General features: G+C 34.4%; 1 protein-coding gene across 12 annotated transcripts in view; it reads left to right on the forward strand.

Annotated features, from left to right (window-relative positions):
- Positions 1-13,762, forward strand: part of LOC123706659 (nucleolar protein 4) — a 101,588-nt gene that overhangs the window by 65,126 nt on the left and 22,700 nt on the right. For 2 of the 12 annotated variants that reach the window (XM_045655953.1, XM_045655954.1), the window contains exon 2: positions 8,184-8,321. The exons of 5 other annotated variants lie outside the window; for them this stretch is intronic. In XM_045655953.1, the coding sequence (XP_045511909.1) occupies positions 8,271-8,321 (51 nt within the window). In that variant the 5' untranslated portion in view covers positions 8,184-8,270. Of the gene's footprint in view, positions 1-8,141; positions 8,322-13,762 lie in introns of all 12 variants that reach the window. 5 more of the 12 variants (XM_045655949.1, XM_045655948.1, XM_045655955.1 and 2 more) reach the window with 3 other exon arrangements.

A 13,762-nucleotide genomic window follows, 5' to 3' on the forward strand; every position in this document is an offset into this window, starting at 1 on the left:
TTTGCATTTTGCTTTAAACATTTAATTTAAAGTATACAAGGTATTTCTAACTAACCTTTTTATTTACAATTTTAGAACAGGCAAAATATTACATTACCAAAAATCATATTTAATGTATCTAACAGATAGCAACTGGAGACGGCTGCCTCTAAATTGTTGTAGTACGTTTAAGTTATATGCAACAGCTGTATTTGGGGCTTCGATCCTAGTCATTTTGTGCTCAATACGTTTAATTTCTAAACTTCACTTCTATTATTATTATTATTAATAGTACAAATTTCGACAAGAAACGAAAAAAGAAGGTATAAACGTAAAACCGTTTCAATGTCTCTGGGAGGAAGCATCTCTCATCTGAAAGAATTATCTCAAAACACCTTAAACTAATTGAGATTTTGTTTTATAATTGTTTCCTTAAAATACTAAAGCGTGGAGGCTCTCAGAGAAGTTTGAAGAGATAATAAAAATTACGGCAATTATGACCTTATTTGTAAAACTGATAACAATGGACAGCCTTTGAACAAGGTTGAGTTTTTTAAATCTCATCCAATTATCGGTAAGACGCTTAGGATAATTAAAAAAATATTAGAAGCTTGCCCTTAAATTGAATGCTAGAGAATGTTATTTTTACGAACGTGAACTAAACAAACAATATCGAGAAGGAATTGACATACTTAGAAAAATCCCGAGCCAGCGTGCATCTTGAAATATTCCACGTCATTTCTGTTGATACTAATCAAACCGGACAGCGCAAAGTATTTACAGTGATGGATCAAACAAACTTGAAAATCAAATGATAAAAAAATCACTAAGAATTCATGAAAATCGAGATTTTTATATACACAATTTCTTATCTAATTTTATTAAATCTTGCAGAGTGGAAGATGTTTTGGATTCCTCCGGTTCCTCATAAAATAGGTATTGGTGTTGCGTTTATGGTCTGCAAGGCCAGCATATCCTAAATAGGTCACAAGATACGTACAATTGAACAGTAGATTTACAATCTCTTATGTTAATAAAATTGTTCCTAGATATATTTTGTGAGGGGTTTATAGGAAAAAGAATATTTGGGCGATATACGGGGTTTGAGCTTTTAGACGTGATTGTGGGTATTTCATCTGATGGATCTTTATGAAAAACCTTCCTGTGGTCTATAGACTATAAACATACGTCTTGTATCTGCTTTAACGGAGAAAATGATTTTTTTTCAAAGATTTTAAAGATCGTAACTATTGACAGCTAGAATTCAGTTAAAGTTTTCATCAGTCATTACAATTATTTGAAAAGTTTTGGCTGACTACGAATTGTTCTTCACGTCAATTCGGTCACAGTAGACCTATGTATTCAGTCTGGCCATGTAAGCAGGAACTTTGTACCCTCCACTTGTTTCTATAGAGATGTGTTAGGCTACTTTTAATTGGCCCGGTTAGTAACAAGAGCTCCGTAGAACGCACGCCATGAAGAGTGCGTCATTACACAGAGTTTCTTAAGGCAGTTTTTGGCCACCATCACTGTGTTGGGCATCCACTATTGTATTTCCGAACCAATTTGACCTAGGGTCCTAAGAGAGCGAATCAATTCTTAAATGGCCAGAAACTACGCCTGGCCTGAACCTTCTGGCATTAAGTGTCCATGTCACTAAACATCAGGTGAGCCTCCTACGCGTTTGCACTCTGTTCTATTAAAATACGTATTATTTAGACATTAGTTACATTTTTATTGTCTCTCGCCGATAGAGGACAAATCTTTGTTTTTAATTTATTTTATTACAATTACTTACTTAAGATGTCATGTGGAACATGGTGTAATGGTTGCAGCTCCTTACAAACGTTGTGTAAAACAAAAACATGGCGATTAAAAAGAGTGGCGGAGAGTTTATTGCCAGTTCTTCTCTTCCGTTCTACGCCCTGAGCAGAACTGGCAGTAAATGTAAAATTAGAAGCATTCAATGTATTGCTCTTTTGACGTTCATAAGTGTACATTGTGTTACCTATATGAATATATGATTTTTGAGTTTTGACTTTTGTAAATATACAAAAACTAATGCTGATGGAAAAGTTCCAGTAATATAGATGAGTTTTTTTTAAAAATAAACTGCTTAGCGATTTCGCTGTACAAGATCTTTGGTATAGTATGAGCATAAGTGTCTGTGGTTCTCGGAACCCGTTACAGCAGCACCCGTTTCGAATAACGTCTTGGTAATGAGGCACTGTACATACTATGATATACTTGCTTGGTTACTCAAATATAAGCGCGTAATTCATAATTGAAAACACTTCGTGCTTCACAAACAGAACAGTTTTTGCTCAAACCCTGAATCAATATTAGTTGAAAATTCATAAATATAAGTCCAACTTGTTCCTTTTGGAGTTAAGCAAGTGGAGCACGGCTAATTAAACTTTCAAGTTGGCACCTGGTTGGTACCCAATTTGGTTTCATGTGGTGCTTTTGCTCAACGAATATCGCAATAGTACAACGAAATGCCAGCATTACAGATTTACAGTTTTTAAGTTTTGGTTTTCGTATCAATTTGTAATTATTATTACTATGTAAATGTAGGGAAAATTTCTAAGCCGAGTATAAATATTAAAGTAACTAGTGTACGAGTGGTAAGTGTATAAATACCCTAAGTGCTAGTTTACATGCGGCGCCCGCTCTGCACTTTTTACGATAACACGAAGGCCGTTCACTATTGGACACGCTGCGCGGAATTTTCAACTTAAACTAGTTACCTAGTTAAAATAGTACTTATAATGACTCACGCGCTAGTGTCAAGTCCACAGAATTAAGTAGAATTTACAAGTAAGTCGCCTTTTAAAGCACAGGTATACTTAAAATCGAATAAATAGATAGATATTCGAATCTTTGGAAGTGTGTGTCGTAATATTCATGGCTTTCGGCTTTTATATCACACGTAACATTTCTAAAAATTATCGCTTTTCAAAGCCAACGTAGTACTAACATTATATCTAGTCCAATCACAGATACTCACTCTATCCGTCATTCTGTTTCACCAATCACAATCACACGAAGCGCGCTATCGTCTCTAATTTCTAGACCCCTGGTATGTTTTGATATAGTTTTGTTAATAAACAATTAATGTTATTGTTCTCCTAGTATATAGATAATTAAACAAATCTGTTAAATTTATACTTAAAATACAGTACAGTAGGATCGCCTTTACATTATACATTCCTAGTCTCATGTTGTTACAAGGTCGGTGTCAGTTGGACATAATCCAACCTGCCTTTTAATGGAATTATGTAGTTCTAGGTAAATTGTACAGTTACAACAACTACTTACAGTTTAGACATTTTGCGAGTAAAATCTTTAACAAGGTAAAAACACCACCGAACCACTGACATCGATTTTCTTTTAAAAAACACCAGATTACTTAGTTACTAGTTCACCATTAAATTACTATTTTAATATACTCGTGACGGACACAGAAGTTAAAATAAAGGACTTTCACTGTAGATTTCCAACAAAAGCAAACGCGTAAATGACCTCGAAACTAATATAAATACAGAATGTTCTATGTATTAAACGGTACGAATGTTAAATAGTTGCTAATGATAAAACAAGTATTAAGAATTGACTCGATAAAAAGCCCAAATAATCTTTTCAGCTTCAAAGTCAGAGCAGATCATGTATTATTTAAAGTAACGAAGTTGTCCAGTGTTTTTTCAGATCAATTGTTCCATAAATTAATATCTTTAATGCTTTTAGTGCGTAAATCTAGGACAAAACATAGCTTTAAATGTGAAGCTGAAAAGCCTTTTACGATCTAATCTTGAAAGCTTCACTATGATTATTCTTTCCTGGTACTTTCGTTTAAGAAATATATATTAGACGATCTTTTAATCCTGCAAGCCTGGTTTGGTGGGTTTGGTGGTATAGATAGATAGATAATTTTGAATAAAAAATAATGGACAGCCTCCGATACTCAATAGATGCACTGGTTGAATGTTCCAAGGTTCGATTACCGCATACAAAATGTTACGGTAAAGTTTAAGATTTTCTCTAATGTTTCAATATCAAGGACCAGACACAATTAGATAGAAAACCTACATTACCTTCGCAAGCCTTTCAATAGTTTTCAATTTTACCTGAAGAAAAATAAAATAAGAAATAATGTTGCTGTACCATCTAGTATTTCTTTCTATTGTTTCCATAGATTAGAAATAGTCGTCCATTTTGTGAGAAACCATTTTAATAACACTCTCCTTTGCGTCAGAAGCAAAAACAAAAAAATAATAACTAAAACATATACAATACATAAACGTTACATTGATAGAAACTAGATAATAATTTCAAAGTTACAGTTATTTCATTAAAAAAAATCTATTTGTAACTACGAGTTTTATATAGAGTGCATTTGTTTATAAAAACATAGATTAATTGTTGATAGATAGAGATAATACACAGACTACGAATTGCATTCATAAAAAGAACGCATTTCAAATGAAAAAAAAAACATTTGCACGTACAAGTAACCCTAAAATGACAGTCGATGTTGCCAGTAAACAAAATGTTAAAATCAATAGGAGGCAGATCGTGATATTGACAGACGTGTATCGGAGGGGCCTGGGGCAGTGTGGAATGCATTGAGCGGGTCAGGGATCAAGGGGTTCGGTATGCAAAATCAGTCTACGAACTTTAATTAGAGATTCTTTTGTTCGTCAAATGGTCTGATACATTTGGCTATCTTATAATATCGCAAGACGATTTTCTTTTACCTTTCAGGACGATATCGGTAAAATAGCAGTAAATCCGCTTCAATAGGCCTGCGATTTACCTTGGTATATGGACCTTGATGAAGTCATAGTTTAGACCTGAAATATTTTATATTTTACTGTTGCGATACGTTTCAATAAGAATAAACTTCTTAAAACCAAAGTTTGTCTACAATGTTCAAATCATCAATAAATCATTAATATTTTAGACCGCAACTGTGATACTTACCTGGCATATGGAACATCGTCAAAAAGGCCGGTCCGTCAGGGCGAGACTCATCCATTATCGTCCTGGTAGAATTCGAAAGCTCCCCGGAGCCTCTGTGACGCGGCTTAGTAGGAACTACTCAAGGTGGTTTTATTGCATTGCTCACCCAGTCTCTGGAAATCCTGAGCGGGCAATCTGTTTCTACCGGTTTCTTTTGAGGACGATGAGACATACATGTTGCCGTCTTCACGATCAGTTTCCCCAAGTTTTCATAGCCTCTTAGCATTGACTGTTAACATTTATATTTATTTTTAAAACAACGGCCCGTTAAACTGAACAAGGGAACCCTGACGCGTACTAATTTCACGATCTCCCCGTTTTGAAAAACGCCCCGTTTCGCAGGGAACGCCCGTTGGTTTGCACAATACATTTGAATGAAAACCATTGTTTACCAGTCTATCTCCATTCTGCCTGGAAGTAGGTTATTAGAGCTTTTTAATCGCCTCTTAATTAATTTGTACTGATATTTTACGCTTGTTTAATTAGTATTTTGTATGTACATTTGACTATACGAAACAGGTAGTGCGTACGGTGTGTTCTGAAGGTTTGGGTTGATCTGTCCCGTTTCATCACCGTACTCTCTTTAATCGGCAGCTCATGTCTGAGCGTCGTGGTCAGCCACGAAGCCTCTAGAGCGAACTATCTGTTTCCACCGGTTTCGGTCCAGCGCGTCTTTTATGGCAGTGTACAGTTTTGAGGACGATGTGTCTTTCACTTGATCGGTCCATCTAGTTGGTGAACGGCCACGTGATCTTTTGCCTTCTGTGTTACCAACGATCATTTTCTTCAAGTTCTCATCGCCTCTGCGCATTCATCACCGTACGAGCCGTATCAATTGAAAATTTCATGAATCACCTTGATGGCTGGAAGTCTTCTACAGTCTGCTTCACAAGAATTCCCTTTGCGAACTAGTGAACTGTGGAATCGACTCCCGGTGGGAGTCTTCCGTGAGAGATACGACTGACTCCCAATTGTTAAAGAAGAGTTTACTTCTTCGGTCGGCAACGCACTACTAACAATGGGTCTCTATGTGCTACAATGACTGTCTTTTTCGGGTGTGCTGTAAATTCTATAAAAAAAATACAAATGGTATAGTGGTAATCACAAACAGTGTTGTGACTGTGCTTCAATTACCGGAAACAATAGAATTATAAAAAAAATATGTAACAGTATTTACAATACTCTTAACTTACATAGTAATAATAATTAAAAACTAATATATATAAAATTAAAACATATTTAAAAAGCTTTCTCTCTGTAGTCTCATCTAATTGTGGCATTTTCTCGCTGTATTGATACTTATACGTTATACATTTATTCGTACGAAAACAACCACCAAAAACAAATAATAAAAAATATATAAAAATAACTTGAATATTTTTTAGATTTTCACAATTGGAAAGCTCTTTTCTTAAAGCACACTAAGTTGGTTCGGAAATACCTCAGTGGGCAGCTGGTCCACATAATGGTGGTGACAAAAACTGCCTTAAGAAACGCTCAGTTGATGAAAGACGTTCGATGTAATCATTTCGTATTCTGCCTCGACGTTTGATGATGAAACTCAGCTGCATCAATACAAACAACTCCTTTGAACACTGTCCATGGTAAATGCCCTGATGTGAGAACAGTAGTCCATGTAATCGCTATATAGATAAAAATTAAATTATTCCTTGTTTTTCAAAATACTTCCTAGTAACGTTATGTCTTCTATTGCTATCACAAAAGCTTTCAAGTCGTATTTGTCATAATCAGGGCTTAAAAGTTTGCATAAAAACTATCATTCTAAATAGCTTTTGTTCCGACTTGACCCGTTTTTAAGTTTATTTTACCTCATGTAGGTTATCTATAGAAATATGTGTAATTCTTTGTTTTTATATCCTGAACAAAATAAAAATATAACCGTCTCTCCTTTCGTACAATAGGTTTCGTTTTCCCGGAGATTCTAAAATCAGTCCTGACTTTTAAAAGTTAACATGAAACACACATATATACAGTATTTACATTATTCTTTAAAATAACAATCAATGGCGTTACGCTACTTTTTTTAGGTCCGGGCCTCAGGTTTCTGTATCTGTTTCATGATCATTTGTTAATCTAATAGACAAGTATCGACTTTTTGGGTCTTAGACGGTTTCATCACGATGTTTTCCTTCACCGTTGGAGCGAATGTTATATAATATGAAATGCGAACATAGAAATCTATTGGTGCACAGCCGGGGATCGGAACTACGACCTCAGGGATGAGAGTCGCACGCAAAGGCAGAGGCAAACAAAAAGAACTACATAAAAACCTACTACCAAGTGAAGCCAAGCCAAGCCTAAACCTACATAAAAAGCCATGCCGAACGGTGGTAGAAAACATCGTGAGGCTTGCCTTAGATCCTAAAAGTAGGCGGTGGGCTAGTAGTAGGGCTTTTTAACCGGATTGTTAACTGTCTATTAGATTGACAATCATAAAAAAGGTATAGAAATCTGAGGCCCAGACTTAAAAAGGTTGTAGCGCCACTGATATATTTTATTTATCTACATAGTAATAATAATTAAAATTCAAAAATGTTGGCCCCGTTACTGTACCTTTAATGCTGGAATTCCCTCATTCTCTTGATACTTATTCGTACCACCCACTAACTTATATCTTTAATTATCTGTGCATATGAACCCCACGGTCCAAGAGTCTTCTCCAAAGGGAACAAAATAAAAGCTCTTATATTTGAGCGTATTAACTCAAATCAGTTTTATATAGTACTAATCTTAGATACAATTTGAAAGGTTTAATTTTTTTTTGACAGCTCTCTAGAAATAACGGGGCCTAAAATTGTTGTAATTTATAGTGCAATTTGAAAATCGTGGATTTAATTGTTATAACGATGTTTATTCAATGATTAAAACTTAGTTAAAATAGGTATAACAACTGAAGTATTTCCGAAACAATTTGACACTCAAAAAAAGAGCCTAACAATTCTTCTTTTGGAAATGTCTATAGGGGGAATCAGTTTGTTAACTGAGAGCTAAGAGACCTTTCGATTTACATTAAAAAAAACAAATATATTTGGAATTTCAACCCGTGAGCTGGTTGGTAAAACGTCGGCCTTTTAAAATATATTCACAATCTTCACTTCTTATGCATTTGGATCAAAAAGTACATTTATTTATTTAAAAACGCAATCGTAGTATAAACAAAGTTACAGCAAATGAAATGGGGTTAATGAACTGAGTTGTCAATTGTAATTATTGAAACCAAAGACAAAAGTGTTCCAAGTGAATCCAAGATGGCGGCGAAACGCAAGGCTGGTGCATTGCTACAACATGTTCTGCCAAAGGTAATTATTAAAGTTTTTTTATCGATTTAAGTATTCTTTTTGAGGACGATATGGTGCGTTATTAGCTATTTATTAATACAATGGTTTTAGCGCTGCAACAAGTTAACACTCGTTTTCCAATGAAACTTTAATTCGTTATGTTGGCGAGGTTAGTGACAGAATCTGTTGTCTTATGACAGACATGAGGCGCTTGTCTTTCCGTTTGACAATTGACGATAAAAAGCGCCGTCATCTTTCGTTTTTTTATGTAATATTGGAGTTCTAATACAAATGATTAACTAAATAGATACACAATGTAATAAATTATTGTTACAAATTGCATTTTGACAACAGTCAAAACCATAGATCATTTTTATTTATTACTAATGCATCAAACGAAGTTATACAATGCACTATCTCAAGGCCCCATCTATTATTAACCGAGTAGTAAGCAGAAAAAATGCAATTAAAGGAATTCATACGTATATAACCCTACTTATTAGGATTGTTGGTTAATTAACGTTTCAGCACGTAATATGGTACTTCATAATTTGGCCGGATGATGTTACAAAATAGCCATCAACCATCTGTCATTATTTGCTAATTGAATACAAATACGGTTATTATAACGATTTTTTTGTTTCGGATGTACCATGTATATCCATTATACAGGGAAATAATTATATTAACGCAAAAATTCAAAATCACGGGTTCAATTAAAGAAAATATTTATATCCAACATATTTTGAACAATCAATGTCAAACCGTGGCCCTTTTAAAAAATAAATGTAAATAACTAAGAAATATAACCAATTGACATAATATTAAGAAATATTTGCGAATAAATAAATATGGACGTTTCGAAGTTTGTTTGGAAGCTAGTTAAAGTTAAATTCTTTAAAAGGTACAAATACTTCCTCAGTTTTATATTTTAAAGTATACGCTGCCCTAAAATATCTAAGATGTTATTAAGAAAATGGCAACACTGGCCACGACGCTTCTAAATTGGCGCCAAAGTCAGTTTTCCCGCCGAGGGCGGTTCAAAATGGCGGAGTCTCAGATGACAGAGATACATTGGATAAGGTTTCTTGTTTTACCGTTGTAATTTATTTGTGGACAGTTTTATATAACACGAATGCTGCAGATTCTTAATTTTACTCCAACTAGCAAAATAACAAGCCATATTGTATTTTTTATATTAAAATGTAACTTTAATTATGAAATGTGCGATCTATGGAATACTTAAGCATTGAAATTAACTAACGTGGTGCAACATTGTCATAATTTCCTGGTACAAAATCTAAACAAAGCGTCCATGTTCTTTACAAAACCACACACACACACAAACTTTTTGACAGTGCACTGTGGCTGATCTGTTTTGTCGTGCTTTATGCCATAGATGATTCAAAAAAGCAACCAAGCCTAAAAATGCCTGCCCCATGCCCATTAGCGGGATGGGGACGGGGCTAACAAAGAGTACTATGGTCATATTGTAAGTTAACGAATAGAGGATAAACTAATTTATGAATAACAAAATTTGTTTTAAAATAACATCGTAATTTAAGAATTCTTTTCATTACTATCAGAATAAAATTAAATTCTATAGCTTTGCGCGATTACACAAAAGCCACTTAAATGTAACCTAAAATAACTATTCATTTTTCACGAATTTTAGCAAAAAGCTAAACTCCCATTTAAAATGACATGAAAAAAGTCGCTCTCAATAAAATTACTAAATAAGTAAAATGAACAAAAACAGCGACAGTAACTGTAGAACGACCATTGAGGCGCCGGGCGACCTTGCACGCGAATACTAGCCCTTTGCCGTATCTAGTATGTTATGTAATCCTGGTAGTTGTAAGATAAACTCTACTCAGTTTAGTTTAGTTTTCTTATTAAAAAACGGCACCTAACAATTAATTCTTTATTTATTAATTAATAATTAAATAAAAGCAGTTCGTACCATGATAAATTTGAAAATATAGTGTCAGGCATACATACCCCATATAACTATTAGCGCTTTACTTCCAGAAATATGAAATTGGTACTCCGTTTCGTTTATCAGTAATGCAGACAACACGGACCACGTTATAGGAAATCGCGTTGTGAGTCACGTAAAACCGTTTTTTAAACAATTTAAAAAGAATTTATTAATTTTAATTTGATTTTATTTTACATAAGCATTCATTATAAATAAATTTCACACTAAAAAATATTAATTTGAGAAATCTCCGTGTTATATGGGGTAAGGAAATCGCTTTATAGGGGGGGGGGGTGTGACTGTATATTGTTAACGTATTAGTTATATCATTAAAAATATCTAAAGTAACTTTACAAATTCTGTCTCAACTAAAGGATGTCTTAGTCGCTTTATACAAAGAGTTTGTACAAAAGTATCAAGTGTATTTCAAGTAAATATCAAATCAGTAGAAGCCGTCTGAAAGTGTTGGATGCCGTTTTGAATTCGCGATGGAGGCCTGACACCGCACCGCGACGTTTTAATGGGCTCCTAGGGCCGGGTCACAGAGTATCGGAATTACAGTAATTCATAATGTAGAAGGTTTACTAACGCAAAACTGCTTACGTATTTAAAAACTGTAAAATTCGGCAAGGCAACTAATTACTCTATGAAAAGGTTTATCTCACTAAAATTACATATGTAATTAATTCCTTTGTACGATACACTGTTCTGTTGACGCAGCAATGGTGTTATATTAGTTTACATATATTATAGTGTTTCAAACATCATAATTAAGTCACCTAGATATAAGCGAAAGCGCTCGTCTGTATCATCTCGCCATGGTTTTTGTCATAAACACACTATTATACTTTTATTAAACTATTATTAAGCTAGGTTTTACAAATAAATAAAAAAACCACTTTGTGACATGTGTCAAGTGGGCTTAGGTTAATTAAATAAATACACAATATGAATTGAAACAATAATTAGTTTAAACCAATGTGTTTCGTCTCTTTCTGTCAAATTGTGTTTATGCCGTGTTGAAAAGTAGCTGTATGTTACTTGTATAGGAACAATTTTCTAAATCATATTAAGTACTGGAAGTTGAACCACCACAAATTCATTCACTGTATCCGTCTCAGCTCAGTTTGCAGTAACCTTTACAAGTTTATCACACTTCAAAGAGCGTAACGGGTGGGAGGCCCCCTAACAGATGCTTTGAAATTTCGCCTAGCAAGCCTCGTGAGGTTCTTAGGCGCCGCTTAAGGACCACTGTACACTTTTGTATGAGATAGAACGATCTTTAAACTACAACTATTGGTTAAACATTAACTTACTTTTGATATTTCACTTTTTTGGCGGGTAAATGTGTTTCAATGGTTGACACTAAATGTCATATGTGACATATCCGGCCGTATTTAGCGGTCTTAATAAAAAAGCGTAGCCATGGTAACGGTTTTGAATTTCGAATTAGCTAACGATGTTCGATTATTGTTCTTTGGAGTTGTTTAAAGATTAATGCAAGTAAAATATATTAATAATAAATGATAACTTAAAACAATACCGTTGTTAACTGTGGATATCCTGTTTGATTCCTGGCGAATAAATATTTGCTTAAGTAACAAAAGATTTTCTTTCTTGCTTTTTAATTACTGAAATAGATGCAGAAACCTTTTGCGACTATCGCGATAAACGGAACATTTTTCATATTTTATATCATAGTTTTAATTATAAAGCGCCAGACAAAAGGCGAAGAATGCTTTTTAGAATTAAAATATATTTTGGAATATATATTTCAACCAGTATACAGTCTCCTTTATCGTAGAACGCGAGGTTTCAAGGCAAGTAGCTGTATTACTTACTGTATTAATACGTAATCCATCTCTAAATATAACTTGGTACAATATAGATGACAAAGTAACCATCTTATAAGGAACCTTCTGTGTATCAGCTTGTAAAGGTTAGGTAGCTCATTTTGTAATGGCTTAACTCACTAATATTACGCGGAATTATTCAATTATTTGTTTGGCTTCAAAACTACTGGACCGATTTTAATAATTGTTTCACCATTCGAATCCTACGTTATTTCTGATTATTATAGGCTATAGAGTATTTCCAAAAAGGTTAGGGATCCATATTAAAACTGCGACAATGTAATGCAAGATATGATAATTACCTATAAAAAAAATCCTGTATCGCTTAGGCTGATGAAACTATTGACAATAGAGCAAAGTCATGTACTACAATTTTGTAGAGTACATCATTATCTACAAAAAAAGAAATCCTGAATACTATTTGGCTAACTATTATATTAGTTTTATTAATTAATAAAATTGATATCCAACCGCAAAACCGGACCTACGCTATAAACCTGCATATATATATAATTGTTTATTAAAAGCTTTTCTTTATAAAAATCTCAATAAAACAAACTAAATTTTAATGATTTTTAGAATATTAAGTATCTACTAATTGCTACGTAATGTATATTCTATATAATTAGTATAATTCATATATATTTAGTAAAACAATAATATTTTAGCTTCCAATCGGAACTTGATCCATAATGAACTACTTTAGTTAAGTTATAATGCCCTGGTACCTTTCATTTAACAATTGCTTGCTTTTTTTAAATTCTAGTTCAACAGCTGGTTGGTTGGTTAAGCTAAGCTTGTTTAAAAAATCGGCAGATCAGCCCGAAGCCACTTGCCGCGGCATTTTTACTTGAACCATATTGTAATCGTCATCGCGATGACAACGTCCGGCCCGGTAAATCAATGCTGCTATGTACACAAGTCATCGCTTATTTACCTATGTGATCCTGGTACATAGGCAACGTTTGTACGGTTATATACGTACGTAGATAATCTCGTCATAGCTCGCACCCCGTTATGGTATTACCGTGTGTGGGTGGGGAGTTGGGGTGATGGGGGCAAGGGGGCCGCCGCGTATGCCGCAGGGGGGCGCTGTCCGCTTTAAAAATACTAGGGCGAACTACCGAACCCTAGCCCGGTTTGAAAAGCTGAAGATCCCTGAGACGGGCGAAGTTTTAAAATAAAACCTTGCTATTAGCAGACCGCTTACGGAGATTTTTTCGACTTATTTCCCGACCCTAAAATTTTCCTCTTGCAAAGTTTCCTTTGATTCAATATGTTTTGAAGTAAATAGCTACTTTAGTTCGCAAATGAATCTACATTTATTTTATACACTTAAAACAAATCTCAGTAGTTATCTCGGATATTATTAGTCAGTCTATAACGTTTTAGGTGATATTTTCTTATATCTAAGAATGGCATCCAAGCCCATCTTAAAGCCCTAACTTGTAACTTAAGTTAGGGGTGTTCTATTGGGTTCCTGAGAAATGTACTTAATTCAAAGAAGTGTTGTGACAATACCCAATCGGTATCGATAGTTTCGGTCGTATGAAATTTAAATGTATTTTGTTCGTATTTTCATAATTGGGCGCGGGCGGGCGGGCGGCGTCATCGCCCCCGCGGGGTAT

The sequence above is a fragment of the Pieris brassicae genome, chromosome 3 (genome assembly GCF_905147105.1).
Source record: "Pieris brassicae chromosome 3, ilPieBrab1.1, whole genome shotgun sequence".
NCBI classification, from domain to species: domain Eukaryota; kingdom Metazoa; phylum Arthropoda; class Insecta; order Lepidoptera; family Pieridae; genus Pieris; species Pieris brassicae.